The sequence below is a fragment of the Galleria mellonella genome, unplaced genomic scaffold (assembly GCF_026898425.1).
Source record: "Galleria mellonella isolate WM207_F2 unplaced genomic scaffold, CSIRO_AGI_GalMel_v1 utg74, whole genome shotgun sequence".
Classification (NCBI taxonomy): domain Eukaryota; kingdom Metazoa; phylum Arthropoda; class Insecta; order Lepidoptera; family Pyralidae; genus Galleria; species Galleria mellonella.
This window is the reverse complement of record NW_026442147.1, coordinates 2,442,814-2,464,512: the sequence shown is the minus strand read 5'-3', so window position 1 is coordinate 2,464,512 and position 21,699 is coordinate 2,442,814. Positions and strand designations below refer to the sequence as shown.

At 30.4% G+C, this 21,699-nt stretch overlaps 2 protein-coding genes across 2 annotated transcripts; one reads left to right on the top strand and one right to left on the bottom strand.

Moving 5' to 3' along the window:
- The first annotated feature begins 1,786 nt into the window (after window positions 1–1,786).
- On the top strand, window positions 1,787–8,931 carry LOC113516077 (uncharacterized). The gene is made up of 3 exons (XM_026900431.3): window positions 1,787–1,938; window positions 6,092–6,301; window positions 6,818–8,931. The coding sequence occupies exons 1-3, from the start codon at window positions 1,869–1,871 to the stop codon at window positions 7,027–7,029; spliced, it is 492 nt and encodes a 163-aa protein (XP_026756232.2). The 5' UTR covers window positions 1,787–1,868; the 3' UTR covers window positions 7,030–8,931.
- Window positions 8,932–11,659: 2,728 nt separating this feature from the next.
- On the bottom strand, window positions 11,660–20,606 carry LOC113516074 (polypeptide N-acetylgalactosaminyltransferase 3-like). Its single transcript, XM_026900425.3, has 7 exons — window positions 20,160–20,606; window positions 19,588–19,739; window positions 18,075–18,172; window positions 17,628–17,808; window positions 16,768–16,906; window positions 15,930–16,115; window positions 11,660–14,716 (listed from the first exon to the last, which is right to left on the bottom strand). The coding sequence occupies exons 1-7, from the start codon at window positions 20,172–20,174 to the stop codon at window positions 13,682–13,684; spliced, it is 1,806 nt and encodes a 601-aa protein (XP_026756226.2). The 5' UTR covers window positions 20,175–20,606; the 3' UTR covers window positions 11,660–13,681.
- Window positions 20,607–21,699: the final 1,093 nt, after the last annotated feature.

Below are 21,699 nucleotides of genomic sequence, written 5' to 3'. Positions count from 1 at the left end.
CCAAATTTACAAAAAAGAGATCAGCAACCACTAGCTTGCTGAAATATAGCTCTGTGACAGACGGTCTAACAAAGTTGCATAATTAAAGTTTCTTTTTACCTTTTATGTTTGAAACGATGAAAACAAAATCAGACAGCATGATAAAATAAATAGAATAATTTACATAAGAATTGATAAATAATTTATCAATACAATTTAAGTATTTAAAATAACGTCGGCGCTTTTGAAGCATTCAATTTTCTTATATGACTACTAAAAAACAAAATTCTCAAGCTAACTGAATAAACAAATACAGTTGCGAATTGCCAAAAACGTATATGTATGTTTTTTTATCATACATTTGCTTATGTGCCCACCCACATTCAATAATTAAGCAAGGAAAGGATTATACCTTATTAGATTGGCACGTAGTTAATACCACTTAAACCACTTCATTGGTATATCTATCCATTGTATATTGTATTAGCATAAACTGACACACTTTTTTTAATACAACTTAGAATGGCAAACAAGCTGACGGCCCACCTGATGAAAAGTGGTAACCATCGCCTAGACATGAGCAGTACCATGGACATAACGGAGTACACTGTTTCGCCCATGATACCCCCCATGCGTTGCCATTCCTGAGGACTCAGGTGTTATTCCTCTGCACCAAGTAAATTCACGCCTATCCCACCCTTCAAACCGAAATACAGCCATGCAAACACAACTCACCCTTTTAAAATACCTATGATCAAACTTACCATAAATAAGAGAAATATCTATAAGTAGCTATTACCCGCGACATCGCGGGTTCGGAATATGTTTACTGGCCGGGATAAAAAGGAAATTTCATAGTGATTGGTTGGTTGCCGAAAATCAGGAAGACGCCGAATCTCCTGGTTAAAAAACCTAAAGCAATGATTCGGAATGAACACCAGATCACTTTTCAGAATGGCGGTGGATAAGATTAAGATCGCCATGGTGATTGCCAACCTCCAATAGGAGACGGCACCTTAAGAAGAAGTGATTGGTTAAATCGTTCAGGCGCTATAAGGTATATCAAACTCAATTTCAAATTTATAATTATACTAAAGATAAAATCTCACACACACACAACCTGCATAACTCATAGATAAAATGTCCTCTATCTGTACTTATAGTATTAATGACCGCTTCTTGAATATGATGACAGATAGTAATTAGGATCGTACATAAAAAACATTACTAACAAACTACTTTTATTTATTTATTTATATTTATTTACATGCCACATGGTACAAATTAGTTGTTATAATAGGTAAGTATACAAGACATATGACATATTTCTAGCGTCCATTGCCAATTTTTGTAAATATTAGAAATGCTTTTCAGTCTTTATAATTTTATTACACCTAATATTGAAGATTATAAACGTCTAGTTTTATAATAGATACCTATCATTTTTATACGTCATAGATGAGCCATATAAAAAAAATATTTGGAAAGCATACACGTCAAACCGAGATAGATGTGGTAGTTAACGTTTTTACTTCTTATCTTAGCTGTTTATAAACGTAACTGAAACATTTGAATTTCTGTACATAAAGAACACGTGCCAAGACTGAATATAATTATGATAGTTCCTCGATCATATCTATCTAAATGTGGTTTAGGTAATACCTAAATATAGTCGTCATAATGGCGCGCAATCACACCATCAAGGTTTTAGAAATGTACAGAATTTTCCGAAAATCCATCTTCGAACCCAACAATATTGTTTGTTTTCCATCTGAACCATCAAAATAATTTACAGCCGAAAGATAACGAAACTTACAAAAAGATAAAAATGAATCAGCACTAGATTAGTGTAGATTAGTACGATAAAAGCAGTTGCTAGTGGCACGCGTATGAAATGTTATAACTGTGCTCCAGAAATGTTTATGTTTATTTGGAATATTGCGATGTTATTGCCCTACGGTAAGTTACATTCTCAACATTCTCTATTAAATCTGAAACTAGTTAATAATCATTATTTATCGCCTATCTGTATTTAGAACTAGATTTTTCACTTGTGGAACACATTATGATAATATTATGTCCATTCACACCTGTTGTTACATTACATATAAGTACCTAATTCTTTGCATCATATAACCGTGTGTGTAAAACAATATAATGTATTTTATTGTCTGTAAATATAGACTTGACTTACACGAGTAGATTACATCAGAACCTTTTAATTCATTCCATTCGGTATGAATGAATGAGAGACCGGTCGCCCGCGCGCCGCCACTAGCCGCTAAATACAATGGTTACCCGACTCATCTCGCCTCGTATTGCCTCTAGATAAATATTTATTTATTCCACTGTTGACAATCGTATTTACATTGTCAATGCGCGACTAGGTATGTCACGACACGGCGCGTGGGCGACAATTTTATGTTGATCATCACAAACTTTGAATTTAGGTCATTGCTGTGGGCAACAATAATCGTGATAAAAATTAACACTAAACGTACTCATGTAGTTGCATTTCCATTATGTCAAACCACACTTCGCTTATGAAATCCAGTTTTGATAACATTTTGATAACATGATTATTAGTTCTACAATTAACAGGATCTAAGATAAGGAACCAGTAAACGAACATTATGGAGAGATAACGCATAACGTTTAAGTTTCTTTCAGTCACTGCTGTGCTTAGGAAAATTTATTGCGAGATAGTTATTAATAAAAACAAAAAATGACCATAGAAGAATAAGAGGCACAATAAATCTGAACATTAGGCTTAAAAGGTTTCATTTAATGACATCCCTGAAAGACAAGTAGGCACGTTGCCTAATATAGTCCATGACCTTAATAATGTTCCTGAATATCATCTTTCAACAGGTACCTTAAAGCAATCATAGAAAAGATGAATTATTTATAATTTTCTTTTCACGTCTATAGTCTTTTGTTAGTATTTGGTTGAAATCGCTACGCTTAACAAATCCTTTATCGATATATAAGGTCATACTGGGAAAGTCCAAAATAAAATGAGAATTTCTAATGATGACCCTGTATGTGCAGCGTATGTGTAGCTAATAGAACAGGAACATTAATGAGTTACAGAAAGTCAATGAATCGACAGGACTTTTTTTGTGGGAATCTCTGGGACACACTTCTATTTTCAGCGAAGGCAAAAAAACAATATGAAACCAAAATATAACTAAAAATTTCATTTATTGCCTACATTTGCCGACTGTTGACTTAAAAATACCATTAATTTTTTTTATGTCACTAAGAATGGCGAACAAGAACGACCCACCTGATGGAAAGTAGTAACCATCGCCTATCAAGAATATTAATAGACTACGAATAAAGATGAAGATAGACTAACTGCATAAAAATTAAGTACTCTTATGCTAATTGTTCGAAATTAAAACATATGTTATTTTACTGAAGTCGTTCATTGCATCGCTATTGCTGCAAATACATGCCATATATAACTATGATCTTGATACAATAGATACAAACCTAACCACACAAATCCGCACAGTTATGTTAAATGCCTGTCATACACTTTCTCAAACCTCGAACGAGTAAATTTTTATGCATCATCAAATTGATAAGAGCTGTATTGTACAGTGCACCCGCTAAAAACCCGCTTGCCTTTGTACATTACGTTTAAAATTAAATGTTTTTATCACAGTTTATGTATAATAAAAAAATGTCAACAAACACAGTAAGTTTATAAAATTTCCCATTATGCATACATATATATATATATATATATATATATATATATATATATATATATATATATATATATATATATATATATATATATATATATTATATATTTATATATATATATATATACATATACATCTACTTACTTGTTATATATTGCGATATCCGTACACCTCGACGTAGGCACCTCCTGAGTTACTTACATGTTATATTTATTAGACCATTCTAACCAACTATAATTATTACTACAAATATCTCTTTGACAATTATATATTAGGAAAAACTATAAATTTTTCCTTAAGAATGTACAAATGAAAGTGAATATATTTTTTTGCTTTCACTCACAAGTTCACCTATTCAAGTTATCTCTATCAAAGGCGCGGACAAATATTCTGTGTCGGCTTTTTATGCTAGTTTAATAGTAAACGAGAAAAACAGAGCTATCGCTGATAAAATAACATATACAGGTATAAGGCATACATATATAAATAATAATAATAACTAGTGAATAATAAAATAAAATAAGTATTAAAATAGGCATTAAAATAATTACAAAATTCATAAGGAACAGGTTTTTCAATTCTCGATCGATTTTTTCTTGCCTATGGACTATATATGAAGCCCTAAGTCAAAGTATTGTACTACATTTGTTAAACTTATAGATAAACAAACTGAAAATTGGTCAACGCGAATTGGATTGGCGACTTACACCTATAGGTAACAGTTTTTTCAACCAATTCCATAAACAGTGCAAATTAAATACTTACTACAATACTTTAGTGATCAATTCGATAATTTTCACACCGGGAAATATCTTTATAAAAAAGAAGTGAATAATTCCAGAACATCATGACAAATAACGGCAAGTAATAATATGCTTGAAAAGTGAATTTAAATCAAAAGAAAGTAGGTGCGATCGGGTTCAAAGCAGACCGAGCAGCATGCGGCATGCCGACGCATCGAGAGCATATTCCCTTGCTTCCAATAATTACATATCCGAGAGTGGTTCTGAACGACGTCTGATGGCCGGTAAAATGGCGCGAAACGCGAGAAAATGACATATGATTGCGACGTTTAAAACAAACGTAAACTGCTCCCTAGAGTGGTCATCAACACGAAGAACACGACCATCGATTAAGACTGTTACACACGATCGATTTAAAACACTTCTTTACCTAAATATTTTAACTCTGTTTTAATATTTTTTATTTCAGTGGCAACAAGCACATGACCAGCCCTGAGCCTAAAATGCCTAAATAAATGACAAAAAAAGGCATTAAATACCTTTTTTTAATTTTATAACTTAAGTGCACGCGGAAAAAATCTCCTATAACAAATTTACTTCCATGGGTTGCATCGTACCAAGATATAAATATCTATACATATACATATATTATAAAACTATAACTATGTGTAGTTTTAAAACAAAAAAAATCAGATCTAATTTTGCCCCTTTAGCAAGATTTTTAAAAGTATGATAAGATCACAGATGTAGAATTGGCACTATTGTTTTCTAAAATAATTTTTAATACGAGAGTGCTTCTATATTTTATAGTACTTTACAAGCTAGTTCTGTAATGTATATTTATATTATATAAATTGTAAATAAATAACATTTATTTTATCCGTCGATAAATCCAACTCACAGCACTCTGCCTACTGTATTACCTACCGACCTTAAAATACTCGTATTGCCATTAAGAAAGCTCTTAATTAAGTTAAAAAACTTCACGATAAAAATATTTCATGTGTAAAAGAAATCAGAACAGATCTTACATGCCTGTATTGCTTAAATTTATGGGGATGAATTAAATCCACTGATTTTTAAGCAGTTGGCATCAGTTTCTTATAAGTCTGAGTATGTTATCTATACCTGTCCATAACATTAATAATGCAGTAAATACAACTTTCTGTACTCCTGCGACTTTGGCCGCTTAAATTAGGATAAAAGGATCCTATGTGTTTCTCCAGGATATGGTCAACTTGTGTCTTAAATTGCATTCAAATCCGCTCCACGGCTTTTTTTTTTTATTTTTATAAAGATTATAGATAGTTATAATGCTCGGAACTCTAAGTTCCAAATATAGGTATTACTTAGTCGATTATATAATAAGAGTAGTACTCAACTTGTTTAAATTTCGTCAAGCACATTTGAATTTGTCGTGAAAAACCTACTTGATACAAATTTTTTGATATGGAAATCAACTTCGAATAAACTATAATTTTACCGTTTTAACTTACGTGTAATTTGGTCGAGAAAGCCCAACTAATTTCATGACCATTCGGGGCCCTTAGTCTTGAGCAGCTGTGGCGCAAACGAGAACCAAACTGCATGCTTCAGTCCGCTGTAAGTCAAACAGGTAGTTGTTATATTAAAACTTGTTATATTTATTTATAGTGGCATCAGAGAGCTGTTACCACAAACGTTGCCTGAGCTGCCGCCCTGAAGAAATTTTCTCACCTGGCGCGCCTATAGAATGCCATCCCAGTAATTGGGTATCACCAGAATGGGTGTTCAGACATGGTCATCCACCACCATCAACAAGTTCGAGGGTGCCCATAGAGTACAGATGCTTAAAAATGGTGGCTACCCCAGATGACAAAAGTCGTAAGTAAATATGTACATACTATCAATATCATAAATGTAAATAATAGTAATTTAAGTCTCGGCTTATATCAAAGGTAACAAACAAAAAGAAAACTTCTGTTACATATTTGTTCACAAATTATTAGATCAATTAGACCTAACAAGGAAATAGTTTAAATAAAAAAATAAATAATTGTCTCTAAGGTGCGCCAACCAAGAATGAAAGTCAGGAATTGTAATCATGATCATAAAAACGTGGTAAAACCAATATTAACCAATGGAAATGGAAATAATAATCAAAAGGCAAAAGAATGAATATCATTTCAAAATTATATTTCAACAATTATTATTTGAACTACACGTTTCCAACTCTACAAATGTAAAATTACTAAATATTTTCTTTGCGAAAGTGCCATTATTCGTGCCACTATTCTAAATTCAAATTAATAATTGCTTAGGAGCAACTTTTAATTTAAATTTAGAATAGTCATTGGTTACCGAGTGGTATGATTTTTAGAATAAATTCCCTTTTTTCAGTCAGTAACACAGTGGACATAATTAAAGGCTGTGTCCCGAAGGTGCAAGTGGATTCGGTTTGTCTCGGTTTAGAAGCAGTGGAGAGGTCTCGAGGGCACAGTGACGCGCGGTGTTACATCTGTAACCGCGATAACTGCAATACAGCCTCCCGTGAACAGTTATCACTTGCAGTTCCTCTCGGTTCTTTAATATTATACTATGTGTTAAGGTGAAGTAAGAAATATTGTAAAAGAACCCGCACTCCGATATGGGCCTATATTTTTTACGTACTTATAAATTGCCAAGTAACATTCCTGGTCTGAGTTGTGGATTTAGAAGCGCCATTCTCTAAAATTTTAATTTAATAATATAACGAAATCATAATTTATAAAAAAAAAACTATATGCTTTCTTAAATTTTTAATTTTAAATCATAGATAGATTTTTCAACCAACTTCCAAAAAAGAAGGTTTTTCAATTCAGTTGTATTTTTTATCCTTGTTACTTCATAACTCCGTTAATTATAAACCGATATGATTTTTTTTTTTATCTGAAATAATATACTTTTAAATTGCTTTCATAGAAAATTTAACCAATTGATTCCGAAGTTTAGTTTTTAAATCAAAATAACTGACTTTACCAGAATGGAAGTAGATTTTTTTTTGGGGAAAATTATCAATTTAATAATTTTAATTTTAGGAATACAATAAGGGAATGACGCTTTTGAATTCCATTTTCAATTCTATTCTTTTATTATCATCTTTTATAAATAAATTTACTAAGTCGATAACGTACTTTCAAATTATATGACTTAAACATAGGTTTACGTTTCTACCATATTAGCTTTTATATCAAAAAACTGTATTGGAGACTTAATTGCACCTCTAGAGTTTAGTTCCATAAATTCAAATTTACATACAAACTAATATACTACAATGTAAACATGAACGCAGTCGTATCTAAATCTTTGTAAAATATACACTCAGGTGATTTTTTCTTAAAGTTATTCCAAACCAGCTGTTTCCACTATACTAAGTTTCATTCAAATCTATTCAGCGTGATTGAGTAACAAACATATAAACATGTTTACAAACACTTACATTTATAACAAGTAGGATTTCACTACGAGTGATGAATAAACTGCATACTAGTTGGTCCACAAGGAAAGCGGGGCATTACAAAAATATACCTACATATAAACTTACCTATTTGTTAATGACATGATCACCATAAATCGTCCATAAAATCAGACAAAACCCTGGCATTAATCATGTGGTGCACTGAACATTTTTAGCTAATCTAAGTATTATCACCAAGTACCTAATAGTGTTATAAACAGGCATGGGTAATATTGATAAAGCCAAAATATCTATTTATTGGATATCTCGATTTCGATATTGTCCATACTAGTCAGTTATTTATTCCAATCCAGTTCTTCATTTCGATATTATATATTAGATAATTGATATTTAGTATATCTATTATTGGACAAATATATAAATATTATAACCAAAATATACAGATATTGCTATATATTACCGACACCTAGTTGTAAATAATATTTTTTTGTGTTTGTACCTATTTATAGATATTGTTTGATTACTTGCTGTCTACTGTTATACAAGACACTCAGAGGCACAATAAACTAGCGAATACCATTTTCTTTTATTAATTATTTAGCGTACTTAATTTTTTTTTTAATATTAAAATTCAATAATAATATGCTAGAGCAAATGACAAAATATTGACATTAATAATTTTACATATAACTGCAAAAAAAAGTAGATAGGTACCCTAAGTACTTAAATCATACTAATGAAAGCAATGACACCCAATCTGGAGGTAAACCCTATTCATTGCAAAAATAATTATCATATTCATGGAAAATACGCTTAATTTATTTACAAATAATAATGTATTTGAATGGAATGAAACAATTCATTGTTACCTAACAAGACGAATATGTCGATTTCAGTTTTGCCTTTGGGTGTATAATTATGTACAATTAATATAACCAACGATTATGTAGCTCTTATTCTTATACTTCATAAGCATATTAGTAAAATTATTATACAATATTTTATACATGTTACTTAATTTTTTATAACAATAAAAATATAAAATAAAATTCTGTAAGGCGCGTGTATTTTTTAACCTTTACTTTCTTTTAAAAAATAGATGCAATATATACTTACGAAATATGTTAACATATGAAATATGTGATGACATATAAAATTATTTTACATATAAAAATATCATTTCATTTTTATATGTAGAATCGGTTCGTTTTTTAATAATAGGCTACCTAACCAAGATTCAAACTGACTGAATGCACATTTTTATTTTTTATAACACAGGGGGCAATCGAGCATGCGGCTCATCTGATGGTAAGTGACTATCGCTACCCATGATCACCCACAACACCAAAGGCATTGCTGATGTGCTGCCGGCATTTTAAAAAGGAATATAAAATATAATAACAATATAAAAATACATATACTCGTATATGTTAGTGATATTATTAGTAATAGAGTTAGTGACCCCATAGTAATATATCCTGTCATCTAGACCTACATGCATTGTTCCTGAAACTAACGTGATTAATTTCTAATTAATCCATTACGATCGACCAACTGACCCAGTGAAGGATACATACTTGCCGCCAGAGGGCTATTCAAATTTTACTCTACAATTCGGTACTCTTATTCTCAATCACATTCATTTTTTTTTTTAATGACACTAACTCTTGACCTTAAATTTGCTGCCCCTAAATTCTACTGTCATAGGTTCTATACCATGCAACTTACTGATAAAATTGCCACTGAACTAACCTAACTTCATCTTTTATCATCCCTCACTGGTAACTTACTAGAGTAAACCAATAGCACAGGCAGGAATACTATTCAATTTTTGTTTACAAAAAAATATACAGATATGGACGTGCTTAATGTAAATTAGTAAAGCAGTAGCCTATTTCATTAAATAAAGTGGATGCAATCATAAAATGAGCGAAAAAAAAAAAACAAATTCAATTGCAATATTTATTTTGTAAATCATTAATAACGGAATGCACGATATACTATATGAAAGTTCTACAGAACTTTGCATACTAAACAAAATTTATATGCAACTTCTTAAAAAACATATAGAAAGATACGAAATGTTGATGTTGTACATACATTGAAAATTTTGAGCTTTAAATTTTTTTATTTTAAATTTAATAAAGTGAGATTTGTTCTATTTTCAATATTTAAAGACTTAAATATGTTAATTGACATTTTAAACACAAATATACAACGTTAAAAGTATTTATCAAAAAACAACTTCACTAACAAAGCTCAAGAGGCAGTGAACAGTTAAAATACTTACTCAGAAGTGTCAGTACAGTTTTGTTATTAATCTCAACGCGTTTCATTTATTCGCGTATTAATACAGTTTATTAAAATTGTATTACTTGTTACCTACCTATATATAGATAAGTCATAATGGGTACACCAGGCCTAAACCGCGAAGATTCAGCTATGTATGGTATGCAACAATTTTTTTAAGGAGCCAGGGCCTTGAAAAATAATATTTAAAAACATCAATAGTGACCAGTCTTTCTTTACAATCATTTGGACTTTTTGATTTGTATGAAAAAATAATTTGATTAAAACCTTTTTCTGGAAATTATGTAAAATATGAATCTTTCCAAGACTCAAAACTTTATATTTTTAAATTACAATTATCCTTCTTATTTTATGAACACTCCTAATACTAATACTAATAGTATTACATGATATAGATAGAGGCTCGAATATCAATAACGTGTCAACATTTAGTTAGCAGTTTGATATTTTTTTTTAAACGCACCTTTTTTTTTAATTGAAACATTTCACCGATCAGTTCGATTTCTTAAATTTTAATTAGAAGCCATTTCTTTTGTTATTATATAAATATACATATTCAAGAATTACTTACAAATTCATTTTGTGTACCCATTATGACTAATTCTATAATGACACCAATAAACTTTATCTAAAACAAATGTCATAAGTTTTTATCTTATTTGTCAACTAATAATCTAAATTGCACAGAATGTATACAGTCATTTAATTCTGAATAAAACAACATTTACTGTATTTCAGATATTAGAATATTCACATTTATGCAAGCATGACATTACTACATTCTATGTACGTATAAAACGTAATGTTAATGACCTTATATTTTGCAAATAGGCCGATTTTTTCTTTTTTGTATTAAAGTAATCAACTTAGATATTTACCAGTAACTACTGTATCTGCATGTTGTTTGAATAGCATTATTAACTAATATCACCTAATTGGAAAGAAACAGGACGCAATCCAGTATCAATTTAAATTATATACGAATTATAGAATTATTAAAATTAAGGTTTGACCTAAAACATTTTGTTTTTATAATTTATAAACTCATGTGTAATACTTTATAATTGTATACATAATTTTAATAAAACAGCGTAACCAATATGGGCGGGTGCACTCTAATAGGATAAGGCCGATTCTGACGCGCCATTTCTCTAATATCTTAACAAAATAATTTAATTTGATAATTTTGCAGAATTACCATTTTATGAACCACCATAAATTAAAACTATATTAATTTTCACTTAAATCTATTATAAAATTAGTTCATATTGGTCCTTACAATAAATATTTCACTGTGATATCAAATTGAAATTTTAAATATAGAAAAATTACACCTTCGAATCGACCTCAATATCTTCTATTAAAACTTAAAAAATCCAACAAAATCAACATCTTTTAACTTAGTACAAAGTACGAATGTAAAGTATTACAAAATCTTTAATTTACACAAAGTTATCGTACATTACGTTTTCATATATAATAGCTGATAAGAGATTAAGTAATTGTAACGTATACGTACATTCCTTTTTCTATTAGTCAACAATGTGCAGTGTGTGCTTACTCGTACTCACTATAAAATATTGCTTTGACTACAAAAAAAAAATTATAAGCGATTCAATGTCATTCACACATAAACACGCAATATATTTATACCAATTTACTTATCATACATAGATTCAATTAATATTAGACTAGATATTTCTTCAGAACTTCATGTAAAATTACAATTTATTAATATAATATTTTATAGTTATGATATGTTGAGTATTAAATATTATATATTAAGTGGGGTATCGAGTACATATTGAAATAATTGATACGAAAGTTTATTGTCTAAATCATAAAATTCAAAACATCCTACAAACCTATTTTTATTGTTAATACCTTGCTATATATAATTAGTATATAAGACTTAACTGTTGCCAAATATACAAAAAAAAATACAAAATATTTCAATAGAATTAAAGGTTTTGTTTTGCAAAAAAAATAGCAAACCAATCAACAAAAAAAAAACAATAATGGGATCAAAAACGGTAGAACACCAGTTTTTTAAGAAGCCTAAAAATAGATTTATTGGACGTTTGATATTTTATGAATCGATGCTAACAATATTTAGTTATTTATCTAAGGTTAATGCTTAACAGCTTCAGAGTACAACAAAACACAACCTCATTACATACAATTACAATGTTCATTATTTGTAATTACTGTTTCACGTCAAATATATATTATGAAAGAAGATTTTGACTTCCTATTATACACATATTCCTATGATATTTTACCGTCCTAACAATAAGACCTAGTAATTGATGATTATTTATCGAACTAACTCCTAAATGTTTATTTTGAACTATTAACAGAATATCACAGGCTTTTTCCGCATAAATATAATTTATAATACATACATACATAATCATAATAATCAATTTCAAATAAATTTTGACATAAACATGAACGGTAATTATAATACTAAATAATAATTTGTCAGTTTAAAGATAAAACGTTTCACACTTACACAGGCTGTGCCCATGATGTTACGAGTACTTTGTTTCCGCTATTTAATTATAAATTTTGTTTTTATTATAAATTACATGACTAAACCATTAACAAATTATCACGATATTAAGATTTTAATAGTACACGAGATTACATCCAGATGTAACTTATTAAAAAATGAAATATGTATCTTTATCACTATAATCACTTTAGCCATTTACCGTCCACTGCTGGACATAGGCCTCCTCTATAGACTGCCATAAGGAACGGTCCTTAGCTACCTGCATCCACTGACTACCTGCAATGCATTTGCGGTCATCACTCCATTAAGTGGGGAGTTGTCCTACACTGCGTTTGCCCCGTACGGGTTCACCACTCAAAAAATTTCCTTCCCCATCGGTTGTCACTTCTAGCGCTATGTGACCAGTATATTGCCACTTCAGCTTGCTTACCTTTCGAACTATGTCGGTTACTTTGATACTTTTGCGGATATCCTCGTTTCGGATTCTATCACGCAAAGAAACGAACATAGCTCTCTCCATAGCCCGCTGAGTAATTTAAGGCTTTTGCAGTAATTTGAAATATTATGTGTGATAAAAACTACATATTATATAAAAAAAGCATTACTGGTATAAAATAAAAAATATTAAATCTTACAAAATCACAAAAATCCTTATAATTATCAAATGGTAATATCCTTAAAATTAAACAGCAGCAGATTATTTAATTTGAACATATGCCCGTAAAATATTGGACAAATATCATTTTATTCCTATTAATCATTGAAAATTAACAATAAGGATTAGATAAGTTCTTAATGAATAAATGCAAAATATTGTTAAAACAAATCTTAAGTACTAACGAACTAATATTATTTTGCATTTGGTGCAATTTGTAGTAAAATATTAATCTAATAATGGTATTACGTAATTCGGGGTCAATTTATTTGCAGTATTCACTGTTCCTACTTATGAACTATAACTAATAATACATTATCACATTTAGCGCCAAGGCACGCGTTCAAAATGCCAAATCTGCCCTCCATCTTTAACACACCTCTTTGCTGTTAAAGGATCACCCACGCCATCTTCACTATTAGTCAAAACTAACGTTAAACACAACCCACCCTTGGTCTTCAGTCGTGGACCCTTCTGCAGCCAAGTCTGTTTGGGATTATCGCTGCAACTCTTCCACAAAGCCCGTCCATTTCCTTGTTGCAAACACAATCCCTCGTCAGCCATTATTTTCCCTTCTGGTGTATAAAGCAATAATTTTTCAATTTCAAAGTCACTGCCACATTGAATACCAGCAGCTGGTCCACCAAGCCCTGGAGTGCCGGCAGTGACCCCTAAGCATCCACCTCTGTCATTACGAATTCTTCCAAACCATCTATCATCAGTCGGAAAAAAGTGCTGCGGCCATACATTTTCTAAATACCATTTAAAATTTTTACACTGCAATTTTTTTCTAAGTTCCACTCTATCGGCTACGTTTTGCTCATCTCTTATAGCAGCAACAGAAGGATTGAACTTAAAGAAAAACTCTGCCCATTCGTCCATCCACACAGTAGCCGCGCGTGCTAAATTCGAGTTTAAAACTTTTGAAACCCCACCCGGATATTTATAAGGACTATGCCTTCTAAATATGTGGCCAACTCTGGAACAAGATGTTATTTCAACTCTAGCCCCACATTGCCATGCTCTCCAAGAAAGTTCTAGGTTTTCAGCGCCCCATATAATCATGCCTTCATCGTAACCTCCCAACCGCCAAAAGAGACTCCTTCTCACTGCAAAAAGTCCTCCTGCCATGGCAGGAGTTGGGTAAGGTTTAGATGGATTCTCAGTTTTTTTCAAAAGCACTTCACCAAAAGGCATCAGCCATCGGAAGTGGAGGCGCCAACTGAAGGCACCCCAGTGAGCGTCTATACTTTTAGTATAGGCCAAAGTATCTTCGGAGAGCAGGTCGATATGTGGGCAAATAAACACGTCATCACTACCCGCTCGATCTAATAGAGGTTCCATCCAACCGTCTGTTACCTGTAATAGATTTACTTTGTACACTTCGATTATAGTTTCACTTTGTAGTAATATTTACACTAGAAATTAATAATCATTGTTGGTTATATTTATGATTGGTTAATGGAAATAAATCTGCTATAATGTCATTTTTGGATAATAAATATTCACCGCAGGTAATGTGCTACGCATTTAGTAATTCGTAATGTGTGAAACGGAACGCTAATATTTCCAAATGAAGAATTCCTGTCACTCGTATATATCTTAATCTAAATTTTTTTATAACTTCATCATGACCATTTATTTAGCCATAATTCCAATCAGCTTCAAAATTTATGATATTGTGATATACAACAATATTATAAGTTTTAGAGCTTAGATCCGATCTTTATGATATCTGTAATGCTTTAAATATAGATATTTTGTTTGAAGTTTTTTTTTTTTTTTTATTTTTGATCAATTTTAATTTATCAATTAAAATTTGATACTTTCATTATCCATACACCTATATATCTTGGACATGCCAGATACTTAATATAGCATATCCAAGACGGATACAGTGTAAATGCATTTAAATATAAGAATATTTATACCTATCATTTGATTATAGTAGCTGTTAACTGTCCAGTGCTGAACATAGGCATTCCCCATAAGGGAAATTTTACCAGTAGATGCTATGCTTGTTAGACGGATTGGCAACCGCAGACTTTTGGTGAAGTTTTAAGAGGGAAGTTGCCTATCCCTCGACCACTAAGATATCTTAGTCACCTCTTACGACACCCACGGAAAAGGAAGGGGCAGTCCATTCTATGCCGGAGTCACACGGCATTTCTATTTGTTTATCCGTTTGATAAATTTAAATAATCAACACTCGTTGAACCAATTTTAACAGAAATTAGCTTGGAGATAACTTGAAATCTTTCCACTCAAGGAAATCGATCAACAGACTATCTTCAATATTTTTAATAGACATTCTAAAAGACAAAATCTTATTGTCAAAGTCAAAGTTGCCATCTAGCATTTATCATATATTATATATCCATAGAATATTGCCATATTTTCTATTACAAACCTAATATAATATTTTAAGTGGCTATATGAAACGCAGTGTCTATAGTGTACAAATTTCTGATACAATGTGCTTTACAATAGAGATTTGCGACGCATAGAGATGCGTCGTAGATAGATATATAATAAAGAGTTTATTGTTACTATTAAAGGAAAAATCACTTACTTCACAGTGAGCGTCCAAGAATACCAAAACATCGCCCGTTGCATGCCTAGCGCCCATAAGTCTAGCGCCTACTAATCCCTTCCTGTCGGTGCTTCTTAATATTTGAACTTTGTTTAATTTATTCACAGCGTCTTCTAAATCCTTGCCAAGGTATTTCCGTTCACTGGCATCATCTACAAGTATAATCTGAAAATATATTGTTTAATTAATAGTACTTATATAATTATCTGGTATATTGTATACACACTATCTATATAAGTATGTCCCATAAGAGATTGAAGTTCTCTGCATAACTTTATGTTTTAAATCTGTATAAATAAAAAATATCCTTCAATAAAATATCGCTTTTAGTAATGCTGTTTGTTCATAATTCATTACTTGAGGGGACTAGATTGATTTGGCTTCATTTTAAATGCTTATTATAGTCCAATTAAAGTTTTTAGAAAAAGAAAAATTGAGATAATTCAGGTAAATTATCATTGTTTACCTTAAATAATCCAGTTAATTCTCATTTCTTATAAAACATGCAACGCGAAAGACTAAAAGTTTAGAAAATACTATATAATTATTTGCATTATGACAACATGACTAAAATGCAGATCACGTTGTTTCATTGATTCCAATGCTCACAAGATAACATGGAAAAAGAATCAAAAGTATATAAAATTTAAAGAAAGGAGGTCGCATTGTAATTTGAACAACATCTTTCGGGTCAACTAATATGGAACATTTACCGTATACAAAAGATTTCTTCTGCAAAACACCTGAGTCAACTAAACACTCACTGTCTAACATAACATAATATCCTACGTACAAATTTACATAACATTAAAAATACCTGCTTCAATAATTGTTCTGGAGATCTCAATATTACAGACATTACTGTCCTCATTAGAGTAGACCATGCTTCATTGTGGAAAACTATTATTACAGTTGCTGTAGGAAGATTCTCAATATTATACTGAACATTTTTACAACTGAAAAAAATAAAAGCAATGTAATATTTTTAATCCTCTAAACAACAAGCGAAGAGCAACATGAACATATTGCCACTCAATTTTTTATAGAGTGAAATCGAAATGAATAGAATGTTCTATCAGCAAAACTGAACATTTTCCCTATAGAAATGAGTCAAAAATTTTTGATTCTCCTCAAAATTTTAGTTATTTTTGAAATTTTGATTTCTGAAATCTCTGTCCTAACATGTTCTATAGCTGGAGTACATTATTAATTTTACATACCACTAATTACAATGATTTCACCTGTACCACCACAGAGGCTTATCTGCTATTACTCTACAATGTAATGTATTAATCTATAAATCATCATCTTCCTGTCCTTATCCCAATTATTTAGGGTCAATTATAATATGCTTTTACACAGATTCCTCAAGCTTTTGACTTTTGGTTTTGCCTGTCAACTCCCCCCCTCCTTAGGGAATGTGTTTGTTAGTGGATACCACTAACAAACACATTCCCTACAAGCAAGCAAGCTACAGTATAGAGGAAAGGATTGAGGAAGAAGTTGGAAAAAAAGGAATTAAATTTACAAGGAAACAAGAAAGAAAGCAACTGTAGTTCCGGAGAAAAAAATTACAGTGGCTCAGAAGGCCACATACCTGTGTGCCTTTACTCTAAAAAAGGACAGATTACTAGAATACTTCTGTCATATTATATTGAAAATAAGACAAATAAATACCTCTCACTCCGCATGTCAGGAAGACTTCTATTTATTGATATTTTATCACTGACTAAAATATTGTATGAATGTAATGAATAGAGATCTCTGGCAGTAATCAATTCACGCTGAGACAACTGCACTGGTCTGCCTCCTTCACCAGCGCCAGCCACAGGCGCATAGTTGTTACTGTTTATGACCTCTGTAATATAAAATAGTAGGTAGTAAGTACTATATAATATTTTTATTATATATATATATATATATATATATATATATATATATATATATATATATATATATATATATATATATATATATATATATATATATATATATATATATATATATATATATATATATATATATATATACATATTAGTATATATATATATATATATATACTTACTCTATTCAGATGTAAAAAAAATAAAATATAGATATATATATATATACCAACATACATACCATCAGTCAAGTTAGCCCCAGTACTGCCACCAACATAATGGCCAACAACCACTCGCATTCCAGTCTTGTCCACATATGAATTATCATCAAAATGTAAACTGAAACAAATAGCACATTATACAAATATATTAATCATAAACATGTATAGACAATCGCATATAACTAGGGGGAAAGGGATTGTTAGTAACAATTGTGATCTATAAAGTCGATGATGATAATGCAAATGTTTACCAAGCCTGACAATGGTCAAGCTTGGTAAGCTTTCTTTAGCTAAATGTAGCTATTGGCCCATAGGAAAACTTCCTAACTTCACAAATCAAAAAGCAAAAACGCTGATAGTCCAACTGATTGAAAAATAACCTTATATTAACATCATGGAGGGAAAAGGGATCGTTAGTAATGGAGACTGAGAATCCCATTGCTAGCAATATACCCAACTAGGTCGACCTCCTCGCGGTTCTCCCTGGAAACTATCATGGTTAATTCCTGGTGAATTCATCATGATGGGCTAACTGACCTGTTTTCATTCTCATCAATCACTCTTCACTGGTGCTCCACCAGCATATCCCGTTAGCGTGGTTAGGGTTCCATTTTCACCCATAAAGAAAAATCATACAATGCACTGTGATGCCTGTTGTGCCCTATATGGATATTTACGTCCCTGAAGATTATAAAATTGCTCCCATACCCAGTAATTTCACCATGAAGACCACAACAGTACCCCATGTAGATGATTTTTGTAATTTGCCTCTGGTAATAAGTTCACATTATTGTCTAGCTGTCTGTCCATTTTTTTCAGAAATGTGTGAAAGTGTAATAATATTAAACTACTTAACCAACTTTAAAAATCTTTTACTAATAGAAAGCCATATTATCAACTATATTTACTATTTTTGTAAATACTATTTTAAATACTATGTTAATAAAACAATTTTTGTATATATGCAAGAATCTTCAACTGTTTCCTAAAAACAGTGATCTTAATAATCTTAACATTAGATACAAAATCAAACTTGCTGTTCCAAAGTAGCATTTAGAAAAAGTTAATAGGTCTTTTATGAGAATGGATAATAAATGTTATAAGACATCAAAGAATATTTTGGATCTGCCTTTTAATAAGTTTAAAACTGTTAATAAAAAACATTTATTAAAGAAAGCCTATTACACACTAAATGATTACTTAAATGACAAATGTGCATGGTGTTAGTCGATTATACACAGGCTGTTTAACAACCATGAAATTTTAGACATAGTACATTTAAATAAATACATACAATGTAAACAGAGATATAAAAGAGTAACTATTGAATTTCTTGCGGGCTCTTCTCAAAAGATAACAACCTTTCAAACCCTGCACTAGATTAAAAAATGACGATTTAAAAATGCTTGTAAACAAGTCTATTTGAATAAAGATGATTTGAATTTATATATTTTATTTAAAAAAAAAAACATGCAGAATCGGGGCTAGCTACTAGTTAGTACCCAATAAATTATAATTTCTGTATAAATTTACCTTTTATACCATATATCTTTGTCTCGTTTTCTCTTTACAGTATTGTATAATTCTAAACTAACATACATTAATGCATTAATCAAAAATATCAATATTATTAACAATGTAACAATTTTTTTCTTCCGACCTCTGCAGATCATAGCCCAAAAATCCTGAAACAATAAATAGTATTTTAAACAAATACTATTTTTAAATCACTACATACAGTAACAAGTTTTTATAATCTCACAAAGTCTTCAGCAATTCTAATTTCCCAAAATTATTACTAATTTAATTGATACACAACAGTTCAGTTAATTTGTTAAATTACTAATTTTATTGACTTATTTCATAAAGATAACAAACTCCTCGGTAGAATATTATGACTACTAAATTGTGCTCCTGCGATTTAGTCCACTAATGACATGGCTTATCCACAAGTTTTCCAAACAAGTAATATTACAAAAATACTCATACAATTTTATGAGCGAATGAACCATTTGATTCATTTAAAATAAAAAGCAGTTTTACAAACGATAAACAAATTCACTAATTCAATGGTTTATTGCACATCGTTATAGTTTTGGTATTACCTTTTTCACTAACATATTTTTATTAGTTACGATAATGTTTTTTCACAAAAAATATTACATTATTATGAATAAACAACACAGAAGAAACCTTAAAGATTGTTTAATTAACAAAGTCCAATTTAATTTAATTCAATCGAAATGAAAAATAAAACTCAATAAGAAACGAGCCCTCGAAACAATCGTAAAAATGACAACACAAGTCAGAAAGACTGTCTAAACACAGATAGGAATATGTTGTAGAGGAATCTGTACGTTAATGATTTGACGTTTCAAAAAAAAGACAAAAGGGCTGCGTCATCGATAATTATCGCTAGAACTATCAGTAATAATGCTACTATATAGATATTTCTGTATTATTTTTTTTGTAATATTTTTTTATTTGGGATTTATTATAATAAATTTATATTTTGACATTTCTAAATCTTTATTTAATTAATATTTACACATACATTTGATGGAATGTGAGCTACTTAGACTATTTAATGGGCACAATGACTACAATTGGCATTTATGGATATTATTTATCATTATTACTTAAGTTCAAAAATTTCTGCTAAAGCTCAGCATATTGCAGTGCTTGTGGATTATTGTAATTCCTCCAGCACAAAATGATCTGTATTTTGTGCTTGAGGAATATTAAAGTTTCATGTTTAGTAAACTTTTTTGTTCTTGAATTCTCCATATCATTTTCACAGTTTACATAAATTCATAAATATTTTATTTGAAAATAATTATTAAACTCCAATCAAGTTCATTAAAATGTTTCATCACATAACTACAATTATATTTATATTACCCATAAATATTTTTAAAGTAACAGCTGGCGTTGTGTGTGCTTGCACAGTTTAACTGTAAATTGTCTCCTTGTTATAACACTATTACATGATATGATTTGAATATCCAAAATATATGTGTATAATGATGATCATTAATGATGAATGAGGTATCATTATAATGTTAAAAAAGAAGGACGCGACATAACAAATTACCTAAAGAAATTAAAATATTTTTTGATTTGACATTGAAATGCCATATTTTGAAACAATTTGTGACAAAATAAATTATGATATCTCGTTTTGTACTATATGTTCCGGATCACCGCTTCCACCGATAGAATTGTAAATAATTTATAATATTTTTGAATAATGTTTTATCGGTAATAGTTTCGAAAAATTTATAGATTTTCTTATAAGAATTGTTATACAGGGTGTCCGGTTTCGTGTGCTCCAAACGAAAACCATCGATAGAGGGGTCCAAGGGCTTCTGAGATGACAATAAAGACAAATCTAAATTTGAAAATGAACTTAATAATATGCTTTTAGCTGTGATAAAATGGCTAGATGAGAATAATTTAAAAGTGAACTTATCCAAAACTAAATTAATAGAATTTTTGACATATAATAGTAATTCAATTGACATTATAGCTTCTGTAAACAATGACTATATAAATACTGTTGACAAACCGATTTCTTGGTATAACAATAGATCGATATTGTAACTGGAAACCTTTTGTGGAAAACTTGGCAAGGAATTAGCATTA